Below are 17,644 nucleotides of genomic sequence, written 5' to 3'. Positions count from 1 at the left end.
CTAATACAATACCTAATAACTCTGAAGTAATGCTCTACATATATATGAGGCAAATATAGTATGCAAGAAGGAAAACAACCTTCCAGGAAGAAGGCAGAAGAGATTATCAGGGTCCAGACCTGGAAAATTACTTTCCTTTCTTTTCCTTTTTCAGTTTTTCTTCTTTCTTTCTACTTTTTAAAAGTGGATCACTAAAATGTTGTGAAAGCAAAATAATTTTCTACCTTTTGTACACAGTTAGACCTTAACCAAAAATATTCTTAGCCACTTCACTAATAAATCACAATTTTTATATCAAGAAGTAGATGTTGTAAAATTCGTTTAAAGTACCACCATAAATTCTAAATAATTTGACATCTTATCAATATCCTAGGCAATTTTCAATATTTGAGTATGAACATGTATCTTTTAATTACCATTATCAGAAAGTTGTACATCTTTACATGCTTTATCTACATTAACAAATAATATGGTGCAATAGAAGCAGATCTTTAAAGAAAAACAGTTTTTTCTCAGGGCCTTATACACATTTAAGGGTTTTCATTGAATTTTAGTTCTAGTATGGCACAGGTCTGAATACAGCAAAGAAACTGGGAATACCATTATGTAACATTACTGCTGAATAGTGAGTCTCGGATCATCAAGAGTAACAAACATACAAATTGCACTTATTTGAAGTGCACTACAAATACACGCAGGTAAAGGTGGAGTGGAGTCGGAAAGTGATTTTTGTACATAAAGTGAAAATCAGTTAAAATATATAATATATCATATAAAATATTAAAAAAATTCTTTAAAAATGCTGACTATTTTGCATATTGCTTGTATTTTTCTGTCTAGATATATGAATGGCATTTCTTTGCTGTTTTTGCTCATGTAGTGGCAATAGAACAGCTAAATAACCACAACAAGACCCTCTTCCTTCATTACCCACATAAAATACATATTAAACTAGTCAACAACTTCATCATGGAGTTCAACACCCTGATATCTGGCCATTGACGCTATATAAACCATAAACTCTGCTTTGGGTGACTGTTCCCATCTCTAAAGAAATTTGTCCCTCCTTTTTTACTTCATCAGAATAACTACACAGATGCACAAGATGTTCTGAAGCCATACCCACTATAGATGCCCTTCTTCTGCCGTTTTCCTGCTTTTGTACAACACTCCATCTTTACAAAAGAAGAATGACACAAAACTCTTATACAAGGACATCTCAAATGCATACTAATTGTGATATACACACTTTGTCTTCAAATCTATAAATATTTTCCATGCTTAACAATATGCAAATAATTTCAACTTAACATGAAGTGATTTTTAAATAGGAATGTTTTTAAGGTCTTGTAAGAGTACATTGGCTTTATTTCCATGCACACTGCTTTTCTTTATTCTTGTATGAACATGAGTGTGCACCACAGAATCAGAAAACCTTCACCCCGGCTTTAACTAACTCATTAAGCATATAATCTTCAGAAAATATTTCTTCAGACATGCATAAAAATAAGCAGTCACCTTTTCAGTGTCTTGGGCTTTCTGCTCTTCTTGGAGACTCTGAGCTCTCAGCTGTTCTGCAACACGCGCACAAGCTCTCTTTCTTATCTGTTAGCATCTTGGATTTTGTTTCAGAGGTCTCTGAAATCTGCTGTAGTTGCAAGTCATTCTGATGTGGCACTAAATTTTCAAACTCTAAAATTAAACATCAAGCAATGAAAAGTCAGAAATAGTAATAAATATATTAAAATATGATAATTTTAAGAACGTTGTTTCAAACTGTTTAAACATGTTCAAACTGAAAATCAGGACTAGCTCCATGGAAAAGAACTTAGAGATTTGAGCTTGAATAATGCCAAACTTTTTTTAGTTGAGAGAATCAATTTGCTCTGTGTGGCTTCCTCTGCAGGGGAAGTGCAGAAGGAGTTGCTGTGCTCTTGTCGCTGGTATGTAACGAGAGAACAATGTGGGAATAGATGCACAGAATTGTAGAAGGCTTATGTTGGAAGAGACCTTAATGATCAACTAGTTTCAAGTCTCCTGCCTGGGCCATGGATATCTCTAACTAGATCAGGTTCTTTAAAGTCCCATTCAGTCTAGACTTGAGCATCCACAGCGATGGTGTATCCACAACTTCGCTGGGCAACTTGCTCAGGTACTAGCCTCATGGTAAAGAATATATTCTAAATATCTATATACTCTAAATATATGCTTTTAATATATAGTTCTAAATACTCTTCATCAGTTTGAAGCCACTGCCACTTGTCCTGTCTTGTCCAACTCCATGTTGTTTTGGGTAACCCAAAACTTTACTGTACTCGGTACCTATCTGTGCCCCCAAAAAACCTTTCTGTCTCTTTATGATCCAGAAGGCATTTACAGTTTCTCTTTATGTCTGCAGCTTCAGGAATCCTGAAGTGGGGATTGTAGGGAGGGAAGAGGTGTGTTGCTTGCACCCCTTTTTAATTTAGAGTCTGCAAGAAGGGAGCACTCTTTAAATGAAGCATTTGCAGAAGGTGAAGGCTCCGTTTTGGAGAGGGTTGCTTCAGGTTGTTGTGTTTTTTTCTGGGCTTGCAACACCAGCCACCCAGGTAAAGTGTATTTCACAAGCAAAAACTGTTTTGGAGTGAAGTTTGCAAACCCTGTCAGCAGCATGGAGCTTGAGGCAGTCTCTGGAGACAGGTTAGTACCAAACGGCCAGTTCTTTCCCCTGGACACACCAGCACCAAGGGTGGAGTCCTGCACGTGGCAGGAGGAGGCAGCGGGTGGCAGAGCTGACCCAGCAAGTTTTCATCTGCCATTAGAACAGCTCCTGTCTCCTACCTTCTCATCACAGTTTGCGCCATCATTTCCCATTGTCTCCTGGACTGTCTTGTTGCCTGCAAAGGCCGCCATCTTGGGGGGAGGGTTTGCCGCCATCTTTTCTCTTTGTCTCCCCTCACACAGTTGCCTGCAGTGGGCACTATCCCAAAAAAGGCATTTCCAGTTTCTCTTGGTTCTCATGGAGTATGTTTCGGAAATTTTGTATCTAGTGTTTATTTGCTGGGTTTTGCCTGTTGCAGTTTCATTTGTTTGCACAAAGTCAGAATGCAAAGTCATTTTTTTCACTTACACTGGCTTGTATTTGTTTTCTCCTTTTTTGTCGAAAGTGATTGGTTAAACCTATAAAAAGGGGCAACTAATTTTATACTGTTCCTCTTTAGACTGTCTTAAACCAAAACACATTCTCTTGTAAATAGCTGCTCTCCTTCTTGTAGGCCCTCCTCAGGTACTGGAAGGCCACAATCAGGTAGCCCTCAGGCCTTTTGTCCTCCAGGCAGAACAACCCCAATTCTCTCAGTCTTTTCACTCAGTAGAGGTGCTCCAGCCCCCTAATAATCTGGGTGGACTCCTCCGGGCTCACTGCAGCAGGTCCCTGTCCCTCCTGTGCAGGGACCCCAGCTCTGGCTGCAGTGCTCCAGGTGGGTCTCACAGAGCAGAGCAGAGGGGCAGAATCCCCTCCCTGCCCTGCTGCCCACGGGGCTCTGGATGCAGCCCAGGACACGTTTGGCTCTCTGGGCTGTGAGTGCCATGGCTGGGGCATGTCCAGCCTCTCACCCACAGCACCCTCAAGTCCTTCTGGGCAGGGCTGGGCTGGGGCTGTTCAGGCCCAGCCTGTGCTGATACTGAGGGTTGATCTGACCTAGATGCAGCACCAGAACTTGGCCCTGTTAAACCTTATGAAATTTCCATAAGCCCATTCCTCCAGCTTGTCCAGGTCCCTCTGGATGGCATCTTGTCCTTCAGGTGGTGTGTCAAACACCCTACCTTGGTGTCATCTGCAAACTTGCTGAGGGTTCACTTGATCCCTTTGTCTATGTCATTAATGAAGATATTAAATTGCACTTGTCCAAGTATGGATCCCTGAGGGACACCACTTGCCACTGATGTCCATCAGTGGACCATGGATGCGACTATCAAACCCATTCCTTACCTACCAAACAATCCACTCATTAAACACTCGTCTCTCCAATTTCAAGAGAAGAATGTGTGGGAGATCATGTCAAAGGCTTTACAGAAGTCCTGAAAAATGAAATCTGCATCCTATCCCTCATACACTGATATGGTCACTCCATCATGGACAGTCAATTGTTTGGTCAGGCAGGACCTACCCTTGCTGTGCTGGTTGTCACAAACCACTTCCATGTCCTCCAAGTGCCTCAGAACAACTGCTAGGAGAATCTGTTCCATGATCTTCCCAGGCACAAAGGTGAAGATGACAGGTTAGTAGTTTCCAGAGTTGTTCTTTCTTCTCTTCTTAAAAATGGATATGTTTCCCTTTTTGTAGTTACCTGGAACATCAACCGTCTGCTGTAACCTTTCAAGTATCGTGGACAGCAGCTTGGGAACTTCTTCAGTCAATAGCTTAGGACTCTGGGATGCCTATCATCAGGTCTGATAGACTATGATAACTTCACTGATTTCCAGTGGATACTCAGCCTTCTTTTCATCTTTTCATGTTTTCATCTCTTTTCAATCTTCCTCTATGACCAGCAAAAAAATAATGTGAGAATCTTGTTCATTTTGATTAACTAAAGTCTTGGAACTAAACTCTGAATGAGACACTTAGTTATACTTTCTTCTGAAAGACTGAGGTTGGGTGAAAAATTATATATTGTAGTAGGGAGGAAATACAAGCTTTAAGATCAAGACACTTTTTATGGTTTATGTGTGAGAGTCTTCAAAGAACACAGAAGCTAGAAAGAGAAGTTCAAATGAGAATTACAGAAACCACAAGGCAACATGGCCTGATTATTTAACTCTCCTTTAGTCTACTTCTTACAACATATTTTATTGTGGGATCTAGGATCTTAGTCTGAATATTAAGATCACTAAGAAAATAAAAACCATGAGTGTATCTACAGAACACTTAATTCCCAACTTGAAAGCAATTTTACTTTTCTGACAAGTTTTATTAATAATTTTTGACAACTTCCACATTCTGTTCAATTTTAATTCTCTAATAAAATTCATAACCTGGCATATGGAGTGCACAAAACTTGTGATGAAACAGCAGCCCTGTTGTTATCTGGAGGCTGGAAAAAGATGAGACAGAGTAAAATCATATATCAAAAGAGCAGTTCAGGGAACATGGAGGGCATAACCAGTCTAATATTTGCTAGTTGTAATCAAATAAAATAAACTCCAGTAGCAAACACACAATATACTGACACTTGTTTATTGTATGTTAAAAAAATTAGTGCTTTTTCTTCTAATAATAGTATTTCAGATTTTTACTAACATTAAAAATTGTATTATTAAGTAAACTGTTTACTATAAAATGGCATACCTTCCATAATTTAAATATTAGTTAAGCTGTGTTCATTTATTTAATATTCCTAACACCCTTTCATTGATACGTGGAATTGAATAGTAAGGGCTTGCATTTTTAACTTCCCTTGTCAATCAAGCCAAGGTCAGAGACCTATTTACTCATGAAATTAAACAGATGAGGGAGCAAGGGGGAAGAGAAATATTTACAATTTTAATTCCAATGATTTATGAGGGCAATGATCTTTTTTTCTGAGAATTCTTGTAATTACTTTGCTTTCAACCGAAGACCAATTTCCTTACTGAGGATAGGGTACAATTTTTTGTGAGAGATGGACAAATTGAATATGCTGGCAGAGTGTCTGATTTTGCTTCCTGAAGTGCTTTTGAAGAGAAATGATGGCTTTTTCATTATGGCAATGGCATAGAGGTTTTTTTGAGTATGTGTAATTACATACATTCAAGGGCTTGTAATTATACATCTGTTTATACTGAAAATTCTTCTAGCTTGATTTTTTTTTCTATTTCTGTCATGATCTAATGTCTTGTTTTGATGTTTTCTCCTGTTTTTAAACAGACCAAAAGTACAATCGAAACTCCTTCTCTGAATACCCTTACCTTTGAAATGAATAAAAAAACAAATCAAAATTATTTCCAGGAGGCTATAGCCAAAGAGTCCAACATAAAACTAAACTTCCGGCTTGAAGGTGATGGAAAAGGAGAGTTTAATGCATCCAGAACTGGGCTAAAATCTACGTTGTCTTTCCAAGATGTTCTAAGTTTGAAACAACAAAACAATAACTGTGTGGTTCATCATTACTTCAAATTTGAAGTACTGTCAAGCATGCAAAAAAAGATTGAGAATGTAAACTACCATAGCATTTAATGCAAATAATCTCAAAGTCTCAGTGAACTTTTGTATTTCCCCTTTTTTAATCTCAAAGTGTTCAAGTATGGGGTATATACATTTTAGACAAACTCAATTTTAAGACAATAATACCATAAAATTTATGTTGTACTGGTGGAAATGAATGGCAAGTAAAGAAGTTAAGAACAAAAGATATTACTTGTAGTGTTTTGCAAATATAGGAGGATTCAGTTTATTAGTTAAGAATAGAATTGCACCTAAACATGGCATGGTAACTCAAAAAGTACTACTAAAGTTATAAAAACATATACAAAGCACAATACAAGAAATACAATGGGGAAAGTAAAATGGCTGGGTTTAAATTACTTTAATAACATTGTAAACATATAAAAACACAGTGAAAGAAAATAATAAATTAAAAGCATATTGGTCATTACACAAAACATAGGAAAAACTGTTTGCTGCAACAGAGGAGTACTGTTAAACACTAAAACGCCTGAGTCAAATCAGATAAATGTGTTCACTGGATTAATAAGGAAAATAGGATCAGTATGGATTGGGATTTCTCACCTAAGTAGGAAAGCACAGGATTTTTAAGACTGTAATACTGACACGGGGACTAGGATGGTGACAAGGCCTGACGCATTGAAGGAGAACAAGAAACCTAAGAGCGAGAAGCAAAAAAATGATGTAAACCAGGTAAATTACACAGGGGTGCATTGCTGAAGTAAAAGTTTACAATATTAAAAGGATTATTTCAGAGACTCCAGTCAGGAAATCTACAAGAGGAGAAAAAGTTCCTGAGTTACTCCTCTGCAAAATACAGGACATGATCCAAATTTATATTATTAGGGAACTCATCTGCAACTGTGCCCATCATAATCCTTTACTTCATGTCAAACATAAAAAAAATTATATATCCACCAATCTAGGGTTTAATTTCAAGGAAAAAAATTAATGAATGACCTTGTTAAAAAGTATTGACTTGTTGAGTTTCATGAAGATTTTCAGTGGCACCATGAAAGGCTGACAGAAAAGAAACAAATAGAAGGACCTTTCCTTACAGAAGATATATTGGAAAATCTGTTTCAAATTCATGACCAGTAGAAGATCTGGAACAGAATAAGAAAATTAACTACTGCAAATTGCCAAAATTAAATGAAAAATCCTTACTAGTTTTGAAGGGACACACCTACAAGTCACTAAATTATTAGTGTTGATGTGCATCCATTTAATTGCAGGATTTTCCAAAGCAAGTGTAGTACATGTTTAGGCTCCCTTCCTCTAGCCCCAAATGTAAGATAAGTACTAACTCTTTTTCTCTGACAACATTGCAAATTAGTTCAGTTTACCGTGGGAAAAGCTGCAGAACAGAAGAGCCAGAGCAACACAAGATAAGTGAATATTAAAAGCCAGCTAAACAGACAATGCATTATAATGATTTCCATAGTATCTTGGAAAAGTAACAAGTCATACAAAAAGAAGAAACACTGAATCAATGTCATCCTGAGATTTAGTTCTCCCATTCTCTCACAGTTACTGCTTTTGCTACTGGCTCAGACAATTTAATGGACTCTATGAGCATTAAGATTGTTTCCAATGAAAATGAGACTATGAATCTATAACTCTAAGACTGTGCCTCTTGCTTAACTATTAGAATCAATTCAACAGCACCATATTTTGTTTTGGCATCAATAAAAACATTGTATCACTCACCCCTATATTTCTGAGAGGAACAGTTTAACAAGTAACTTATACATGTGAAGTAATCTACAAAATGGAACAAAAGAAATTTAGGAGAGATACGGAAGACAAAGAACACAAGAAAACACAAGTATTTTTTAATTATGGAAAATTATTGAAAAAATCTGATAAATATACGTGGACAAAGAATACAAGATTTTTTCTCCTTTTTTTTAAACAGAGCAATTGGCTGCATTGTTTCAAAGTGACTTATGATGATTTTAAACAGATGAAAATTCAGAATTATAAATTTAGACTATCTTCTAATAATACTCCCAGTTAGAGAAAAAGGAATGAGAGTCAATACACTCGCTCAGAAGAAGCAAAAGTTATATACAAATTCTACACTCAGTGATCCTGGTATATTCATTCTTCCATTAATAGTAGAGGTTTAAATTACATTCTCTCAAGACCTGAAGAGCTGTTCAAAAAACAAGACCACAAACCTGAAGTCTTACCAACTTTATTTTATTTATTTATTTAACTTTTTTTTTCCAGAAAAAGTAAAATTCACTACGTATTTAAATAATACTCAGTACAAATTGGTTACATTAGACCCTATGCAAATGTAGAATTATCAGTAAAGACACAACTATAAAGGAAAAGCAAATCAGTGCGATCAGTAGATGGTTTATCCTTAGGAAAATCCTAAAATCTAAAGGAACAGATTTCATGGTGGCACAGGAACTATTGGAAAGTCCTAAGAACAAGAATCAGTCTTGAACACCTTGATGGGCTAAGTGGTTGAACTCAATCAGTCGTAATCAATGGCTTGATGCCCAAATGGAGACCAGTGCCAAGTGGTGTCCCTCAGGGGTCAGTGCTGGGACCAGCACTGCTCAACATCTCTGTCAGTGACAGGAACAAGGGGATCAAGGGCACCCTCAGCAAGTTCACTGAGGGCACCAAGCTGTGTGGGGTGGTCACCACTCTGAAGGGAAGGGAGACATCCAGAGGGACTGGATATGTACAAGAGAGTCTTGAGAGGTGGGTCCGTGTGAACCTTGTGAAGTTCAACACAGCCAAATGCAAGGTCCTGCATCTGGGTCATGGTGATCCCAAGCACAAATGAAGCCTGGGAGGAGGATGGACTGAGAGCAGACCCATGGAGAAGAATTGGGGTTGTAAGTGGATGAGGAGTCCAACATAACCCAGTGGCAAGTGCTTGCAAGCCCAGAAAGTCAGCTGTGTTGTGGGCTGCATCCAAAGAATGATGTGGCCAGAAGATCAAGGAAAGTGGTTCTCCCCGCTAGTCTGATCTTGTGAGACTCCACCTGGATTGGTGCATCCAGCTCTGGGGCCTCCAGCATAAGGACACAGACCAGTTGGTGTCAAGCTGAGAGAGTTGGGGATATTCAGCTTGGAGAAGAAAAGGCTTTGGGAACAGGCTTCCATTACATAAAAGATGGGAAGATGGAGAGGGAGTTTTTACGTGGGTATATAGTGTTAGGAAGAGGGGGAATGTCATTAAACTGAAAGAATGTAAGTTTATGTTACACATTAGGGAAAAATTCTTTGCTGGGAGGGTCATCAGGCATTGGAACATGTTGCCCAGAGAAGCTATGGATCCCCTATCCCTGAAGCTGTTCAAGGCCAAGTTGGAAGAGGCTTTGAGAAATCTGGTTTAGTGAAAAGTATCCCTGCCCATGACAGGAGGGTTGGAACTAGGTGATATTTAAGGTCCCTTCCAAAACAAACAATTCTATGATTCTGTGATAATAAGGTGGACCAGGTGATCATTGTAGGTCCCTTTCCTATTAAATCAAAGAATTGCAGAACTTAAAACACAGCTCTGTTTACATTTTTGACCATGGATTGGCAAATATTTGCAGGCCATTAGCATCCTACCCAATTTCTTTCATCAAGGTAGTCTATAGGAGACATCTACTGAAGACACGTTAAGGAAAAGAAATTTAGTGGGAATTTTTACCTGAAATGAAGTAATCAAAGACATTACCACTGCCGCATGGGAAAGCTGAGTTGAACACTACCAGTAAAAAAAATTGCAGCATTATAAATAGATTAAAATATTTATTTTTAAAAATCCTGCCAGACCTGTTTCTGGAATTGTCAAAATGCCAGTGAATAGATGGGAAATTTAAACATAACCTTGTTAAGAAAATGTGATGCAGCAGAGTCATGTACATATGCCAGATTATATTAAAGGTTTACATGCGCCTCACAGAGTCAGTAAAACAGGAATTTACAAATCTAATACCTGTTATTCCTGCAGACCTAACACTTGTTATAACCAGTCTAAGTTTCTGCCTTAGTCAAAATTAAAGTATGATACTTGAAAGGAGTTTTATAGTGAAAAGCTCATGTTTGACTTGCAGAAGTAGGGTAAGTATCACTTTTGTCTAGTACAGAGAAAAATATACACATAATTAGTTTTTTCCTCCGGGTTCTGCTGAAGCTTACATATTATATTTTTAGAAGATTCAAAAGTTACATAATTTGAAAATTCTTGGATGAAGTTCCAGGACAACATTTACCTTGTGCATAATGAATGTCTCCTGCTAGACAGTGTAGGACCTATAAAATACACCTAATATCACAGACTAAGGAATTCAGTAGGTTTGCAACACACAGTCCTGAGCACTGAAGAACATATCAGACACCCAACTTAAAGGACAACTGGATTGAAAGTATTTGCTTGCCTAATTGTGATTCTGGTTCTCCAAACACCACGTCACTCTGTTAAACAGGGTGTTTTTGACCTCAACTCTTAGGAGTTCTATTATCCCAGACAAAGAGGAATCTCCTGGGAGAAACAAGTAATGCTGAGATAACAGCAAGAACCTCTAGTCCAATCTCACAAGCACCAGTGTATAAGACATGAAAGTTGATTGTGCTTTGTATCTGAGCTCTGCTCTGTAACCAAGAGAACACTCAGAGATTTCATTTCCTCTTTGAAAATCACATTAGCAAATACAATTTTCTTGGTAACTACATACTCAGTGGACACTGAAAGAAAAAAAACCCAACTACTTTTACCTATAATGAAGATGAAATCAAATGCATAGAAAGAAATACTAAGAAAGAAACCTAACAAAAAATCCCTCTCTTTAATAAAAATGCACTAATAATTAGAATGGAGGACACTTATATCAGTGTACATACGGACTAGGGAAATCAAAGACATATCTATATTAGTATTACTGATTTCAGTTTAAAAAAACCTCTATCAAAAAATCCCAAAAAACTAAACCAACCAACAAACAAACAAGCAAAAAACCCAAACACCCTAGAAGATTACAAAAATAACAGAAGGAATTCACACAGGAATTTTAATACAATGTTACAAATACAAGGAAAAGTGTAGAAAAAAATGCCATACAAATGAGAAAAAAATTCCTGGACTCTGTAACTTACAAAAGAAATAACAATGGGGGCTTATAAAACAACAAATGATGCAGAGAAAATATACTGGGCTGCTATGACTCAGAAACTGTAAATTCCAAAGTGCAAAAAGAAATGCTAAAAGTCAGCACTGCAGTGCTTTTCTTGTTTACTATCAGAGGCTGAACATGGAGCTTTTCAGACACCTCATATCAGAACTCTTACGACTGTGACCTAACCTGTGTATCAGGACATGCAATTAACATCACTCAAAATCCCAAAAGTCTCGTGCTTCCCCTTCCAATCTATGTAAGGTTCTCACTATGCTCTCAACAGACACGATCATATCCTCTCCCTAAAATTTTACCACGAATTTTATCCAATTTCTTTTTTGTACTTGCTCAGGCAATATCCATCAAATACTGACTATTCAGAAGACACTGTCAGCTACTGGTGTCACTGTCAATTTGTAAGCCTCTCTCTATTTTTTCCTTCTATTGGTCATAGTGTTCTTTACTCAAGAGAACTAAAAATAACTTTCACCATTTCTTCATTTTCTCCACTGCCCTCAACTGAACAGAGTCTTTGCATGTAAATTAAGCCTCACAAAAAGAAAGAACCTAACATGAAATCTTCTATATTAAGATGATTATTCCTTAAATGCAATATTCTTGCCTTTTTCTCTGTAGAATGGGTTATGAACTCCAACCACAGACTGAATGTAGGAAAAAATGAACAGCTTTGATCCAGTACAGCCATTTCTGTGTTTTTGTGCCTTAAAGCACTTAAATATCTTTTCCTGAGGAAGCAGAACAGTTTTCTTTTAGCAACCATGTGCATCAATATAAATCCCAAGCAACAAGCACGAAATAATCACCTTCTTGGATGTGGACCTGTTAATACCCTTAAAAAATAGAACTGGTAATCCAAATGAGCCTCTATGTGTTTTTCTCAGGCTGAAGCAGGCTGAATATTATTACTTCTGAAGAATGTAATATCTCTCAGAAGAAGCATCACCAGTATTTAATCAGTTTTACCTAAACTGCAGATTCAAAATGGGGACAGCAAAGAATGTTAGCAAATCAGTTGAATTTTTCTCTATTTTTCTATTAATAATTTTCTGGACTTGACTATATCACTTCTGAAACATTAAAATGAAAAACCAGTGCTTCAAATAAAAGTAATAGTGGAAAACTTGCATGTTTTATATTGCTTCAATCAATAACCTGCAAAAGTACACAATACGTAGCCAGAGATCAAAAAGCCCAAGCAATATTACCCTAAACATCTCCTTTTGAAACTCTCTGAAAATGAAATTCTAAATGTAGCATGTCATGCATTGCTGGCAAGTATTTCCAGCTTTCACAGGTAATTAAGCCAAACTACTTTGATTGTGAAATGAAACACCTTCCCTATTCATAGAGGACAGTTGCGAGGGCCACACTTCAGTGCAGAGCTACAACTTCACTGCTTTGTACATCTGCAGCAGCCTCCTTGCTCCCTGAGCTGAATGTGGATAGGCATGGGAGGAAGCATTTAGCTACTACTCCTTATTTGGAGTCACTTCTTGTGTCCTGAAAGATGAAGTGAGCCACAAAGGACCACCCCTAAGCACTGTCTAGCTTGCATGCTGCTTATTGGATCACAGTAAGCCTCAAGGCAACATGATTAACTACTGCTGCTGTCAAGCAGTTTGATTTTGAGCATATGAACTCAAAGATAGTGATAACAGTCTTACAATTGAAGTTTTGGGTTGATTCTACATCTAAGTTTAAACTAGGTTGTAAATTGCAAATCAATATTTCAATGTAAACCACACATACTTACACAAAAAACACACCCACAGTAAGCTGATTTTAAAGAATATCCATAGACGTTAAAGCCTATGGCTATTTTTCTGTTTGCCTGATGATTTTTGTATACAAAACACAAGTAAAATAAATACTAATGGAGCAAACGATAAAAGATGCAGTCAAATATGTAGAGGAATGAATACTAATATGTTGATATAAACATTTTGCATCATTTTCAATAGCAAAAATATGGGAAGCAATTTGAAAAATAATGAGATACTCTTGATTAGTTGTTACTGCCTTTAATTGCTTTTAGGATTATCTATCTCTTGCTGCTTACTATTGCAGTGACACAAAAATAGCTACTATAAATAAATTCAGTTGTTCATAAGTAGCTGCTGTGGCAGACAGTCTTTGACTTAAAAGAGATGGGCAACAGCATATTGCTAAATGTCCTTTTTTTAGGAAACCACACATCAGTTATTTAATGTACCCACCATAGCATCCGTATTTCACAACCCGAATAAGTGTGTTCCAAGGCTGAGTGTTTCATTGCATATTCAGAAAGTGATTTATGGCTACTAAGTTACCTTCATATGGCTACTAAGTTACTCTTAAATGTGTAGATCAGAAGCCTAAAGGTAAATTAAAAAAAAAAAAAAAAAAAAAAGCATAGAAAAAGAAAGCATCCAATATGCAGATTTAAATATTTGTCTTATGTACAGTGCTCCAAATTCAAAATATTACAATGCAGTGCAGAAACAATCAATACTGACTATTCCAATAAACACATAAACTCGTAACAGCAATGGAATTAATGTTCCATAACCTATGGGGATATAATTCACAAGAATTCATTTTGAGAAGATCACTGGACTAAACTAGAGCTTGGACATTATGCTTCAGTCTTTCAACAACAGCAACCTAAACACCTGAAATCTTCCATAACCTAATTTTTTTCCTGGGGTTTTGTTTTCAATATAAGAAAAATGTGAAAATTTTGATTTTGTATACTGTTCTTGTATTTTACAGCAGTGTCAATAGCTGTATATGATGAAAGAAGAAGAAAAATCAGACATGATTAGAGTACTGTAAGTCTAGTTCCAGTTTCCCCCATATTGATGTTAGAGAATTAGACTGACTTCACATTAATATTTTTCCAATGTCTACTTCTAAATTCATGTCTGAATTTGATCAAACAAATTAGATGTTCATGGTATATTGTATTTAGAATATACGGACCAAAGGAATGAGAAAACTGTATTTGCAAGCATTTGACATGGAAGAACAGATATCTACCAAACAAGTGGGAACACCTGCACATGCGGCTTTGGGCCATGCACAGATGGCCTGCTGTAAATTGACAGCTTTAGAAATATCTTAGACTTGTTATGTACTCATGGATCAGTTGCACAGCACATGTACAGGGAGGATGACATGTCCTGGATTCACCTAAAGCACTTCATGAGCTGGGAAAGGCTCATCTCCTCTTTGTCCACAAACAAAACAAATGGGAAGGATCCTGCTGCTCTCACTATTGCTCAGGATTGCAGATTATCCAAGAAAGCAGCAGGGTAGTGGATAATTTGCAGTAATTTACTGGAACACTGTTAAACTAGTTAGTTGGTTTAAAGAAAAGAAAAAAAAAATTGGATTCTACTTACTGTTTTCTAAATTAGTCATTACTGGTGAAGGTCATTCATATTAGTGAGGTCTAATAGAGGGTGGACCAAGTGAAAATGAGGACAGATTTATTTGTACAAAATTAGGAAAAATGCAGGAAGAGGAAAAGGTTTGAGATATAGATAATATATTAAGAAAAGTATTCAGCTCTGTACCGGACATGAAATTAAAAGTAAAAAATTAATAATGAAAGAAGAAATAGGAATGAGAAAGGTACATGTTTCCTAATCCTTTAACTTTGCAAATTAATGTTCTGTTTTTCATCACAGCACATTTTTCTCCCAGAACTTAAGCTGCAGTCTTTTAAGTCAACTTCTGCATGTATTCTAAAAACTTTGATGTTGTTCTGTTCTTAAATATGTAAGCATTAAATATTTAAAGTATTGAATATGCTCTCATCTCTAACTTCTATTGCGCATTTTATACAGTTAAGAAAGCTGACGTCATTTTGAACTCACAGAAGTGGCCAAGTATTCACTGTCCTCTTGCTCAATTTATTTCTCTGTTCTGATAGAAATATCTTATTAGGAAAGTGGCTACTCTCACAAATGAAGCAATGAAATCAGATCAATTTCAAATTTGCTATAATGGCTTTAAACATGCTGCAAAAAGCCTGAACTCATTTTGATAAGAGGTATCTTATAAAAAAATTACAGGAAAAAATTACAGAAATTTTCTCTAACTTTGATGAAATGCTAAAGATAATAATTTTGAGAAAAACACCCAGTTATTTTAAATATTCAGATATAAAAAATAATGAAATGCAGGAGAACTGATAAAAAGGAGTGGGGACAGCAGGAGAGAATAATCAAAATTAACAAAATCCATTGGCTTTGGCCAGAGATTTAGGTTAACCTAAAGGAAAAAAAACAAAGCACTAAGAAAGAATATATATCAAAAAAGTAATGTTAAAAGTCAAGCCATTATCATAATCAGACATCTCATTTCACACTTTGCCTCAGATGCTCCATCCCAGCATAAGACATGGGACAAGTATCAGATTGAAAAAGATTCATTTGGCATTGTCTGCACATGAACTAAGACTGATTTTAATTCTTTTTCTTCATAAAGGACATGTAACTCAAAAGATATTTGAAAAGAATATAATGGTTGATATATACAGATTAATAATAAAAACTTATGTCTAATTAAGAAAGACATTAAATCACATTCAATGTTACACAAAAATACAAGAATGAAAAGAAAAATAAACTCCACGGATTCTGCCAAACCATGTCAAATGCAGTTGCTCCTTCATTCTTATTTTTTATAAAAATTCAACTAATGTGTAGTATTCTGAGTTATAAAAAGTAGAAATAATTTATTGCTTAAGCTGAAAAAGTTTAACTTCTTTTCATACAAAAAAGTGGAATGAAATAATATGTGTATATTGGAGATTTACTTTAGTAACAAATGCATCAATATTTACTGCAACAGAACACTGTGCTGAAAACTGTTGGCAACTACTCCACACCCCAGAGTGCTATAAGCTTTGTTTCTTATCCCTGCAACTTTAACGTACTTTTATATTGGTATATTTTTGTGTGAATTTTCAAGAAAGATAAAAGAGACTCCAGCATTCATCATAATTTAATTACCTCTTCCACATTCATAGCTCACATGAAAACTTTTCTATCATTTAGTTTATAAAGATTTTACTTACACAAACAAGAGTCTTTTAATCCATCTAACTGAGAAATGCATTCACTTCTTAGAATAACTCCAAGTCTGACACTTATACCAGGCACACTGCAGGTACGCTTTTACTTGTGCATATCTCCCTCACTCCTGAGGGACACTTGCAAAGTGAAGAACTGACAGGTCTTGATCCTGCTAAGGTCACAGGGACTTAGCTATATTATAGCTTTGCTTAATCCTCATTGGTTTTGCCTACTGAGCACAAGGATGTTTCCCTGACAACACAACAGCAGTTAACACAGTATCCAGAAACACATATGATGTCCAGGCTTAAGGCATATCCCACCTGAAAATATATTATTTAATGCTGTTTTGTATAGGTCATTGTAGGGAAAAAAATAAAAGCTGTGAAGATCTTCCGTACTCCTACTTCTGTTAAGCTTGTTACTATTCCTTCAAGGATAATCCCTAACTAGGTTGAACACTTCTGAAACTCAGTTCTTGAATTAGGGAGTACATGGAGCAAAAGTCACAGTAAGAAGCCATGGAACGTAAGGAAATTTCTGAATATTTATATAAATTCCTGTCAAGTATGAAATACAACATGAGAGAGAAAAAAAATCACTTGAAAATTTAACAAGAGGGCAATAATTGCTAGCATAGAAAGAAAGGGACCACCTGGAGTTTAAAGTGGGAAGTGCAGAAAAAATTTAAGGGTGGATATAGAAATGAGATGGTGAGAAACTACACCCTGCAGCAATATTTTGCATATATGCAGACGGCTATACATGGACAATGGCTATGATTTTCAGTTCAAAAGAAAGATTTTACAATAATTACAATAAAGTGTGAAACGAGAAAACAAACACATCAGATCTGTAGCTGAATACAGAAGCTGTGATTCTAGAAATACTCTTCAGTAACTAACAGGAAAAAAAAACCTCAAAACCCCTTAGACAGTAAATCTAGCCAGATAACTTCTTGCACTTCACCAAAAGCAAGCAGTACTACAACACATAGAATAGATCCTATATAAAATTAGTTCATTAGTTTAAATTTGTTTAAACAATGCTGACAAGGTAAGTTTCTGGTGGCAGATTACTTGCCTGGCCACATATTAACCAATTAATTATGAAAGCAAAATGATGTTATAAATTTTTTCTTGTGTGCTCTGGCTAATGCAACAGAAATGCATGTGATCATGTGTTGCTGTAACTCCACTTGCACTAGGTAAATTCAGTGCTAGTAACTGAAACTTTATGGAAGAAAT

General features: G+C 36.3%; 2 protein-coding genes across 3 annotated transcripts in view; one reads left to right on the top strand and one right to left on the bottom strand.

Moving 5' to 3' along the window:
* The window catches only part of LOC130265494 (uncharacterized), a 42,328-nt gene extending 35,345 nt beyond the window's left edge, over nucleotides 1–6,983 (top strand). Inside the window, exons 2-4 of the mRNA XM_056514595.1 lie at nucleotides 2,802–3,003; nucleotides 4,325–4,429; nucleotides 5,885–6,983. Of these exons, the coding sequence (XP_056370570.1) occupies nucleotides 2,802–3,003; nucleotides 4,325–4,429; nucleotides 5,885–6,193 (616 nt within the window). The 3' untranslated portion in view covers nucleotides 6,194–6,983. The remainder of the gene's footprint in view (nucleotides 1–2,801; nucleotides 3,004–4,324; nucleotides 4,430–5,884) is intronic.
* Nucleotides 1–17,644, bottom strand: part of PRLR (prolactin receptor) — a 150,601-nt gene that overhangs the window by 109,149 nt on the left and 23,808 nt on the right. Inside the window, exon 6 of one of the 2 annotated variants that reach the window (XM_056513313.1) lies at nucleotides 1,519–1,692. The exons of the other annotated variant lie outside the window; for it this stretch is intronic. The gene's annotated coding sequence lies outside the window, so the exon portion shown is untranslated. The remainder of the gene's footprint in view (nucleotides 1–1,518; nucleotides 1,693–17,644) is intronic. 2 annotated transcript variants of the gene reach the window in all.

The sequence above is a fragment of the Oenanthe melanoleuca genome, chromosome Z (genome assembly GCF_029582105.1).
Source record: "Oenanthe melanoleuca isolate GR-GAL-2019-014 chromosome Z, OMel1.0, whole genome shotgun sequence".
Classification (NCBI taxonomy): domain Eukaryota; kingdom Metazoa; phylum Chordata; class Aves; order Passeriformes; family Muscicapidae; genus Oenanthe; species Oenanthe melanoleuca.
Note: the sequence above shows the minus strand (reverse complement) of the source record. Positions and strands in the feature narration are given on the sequence as shown.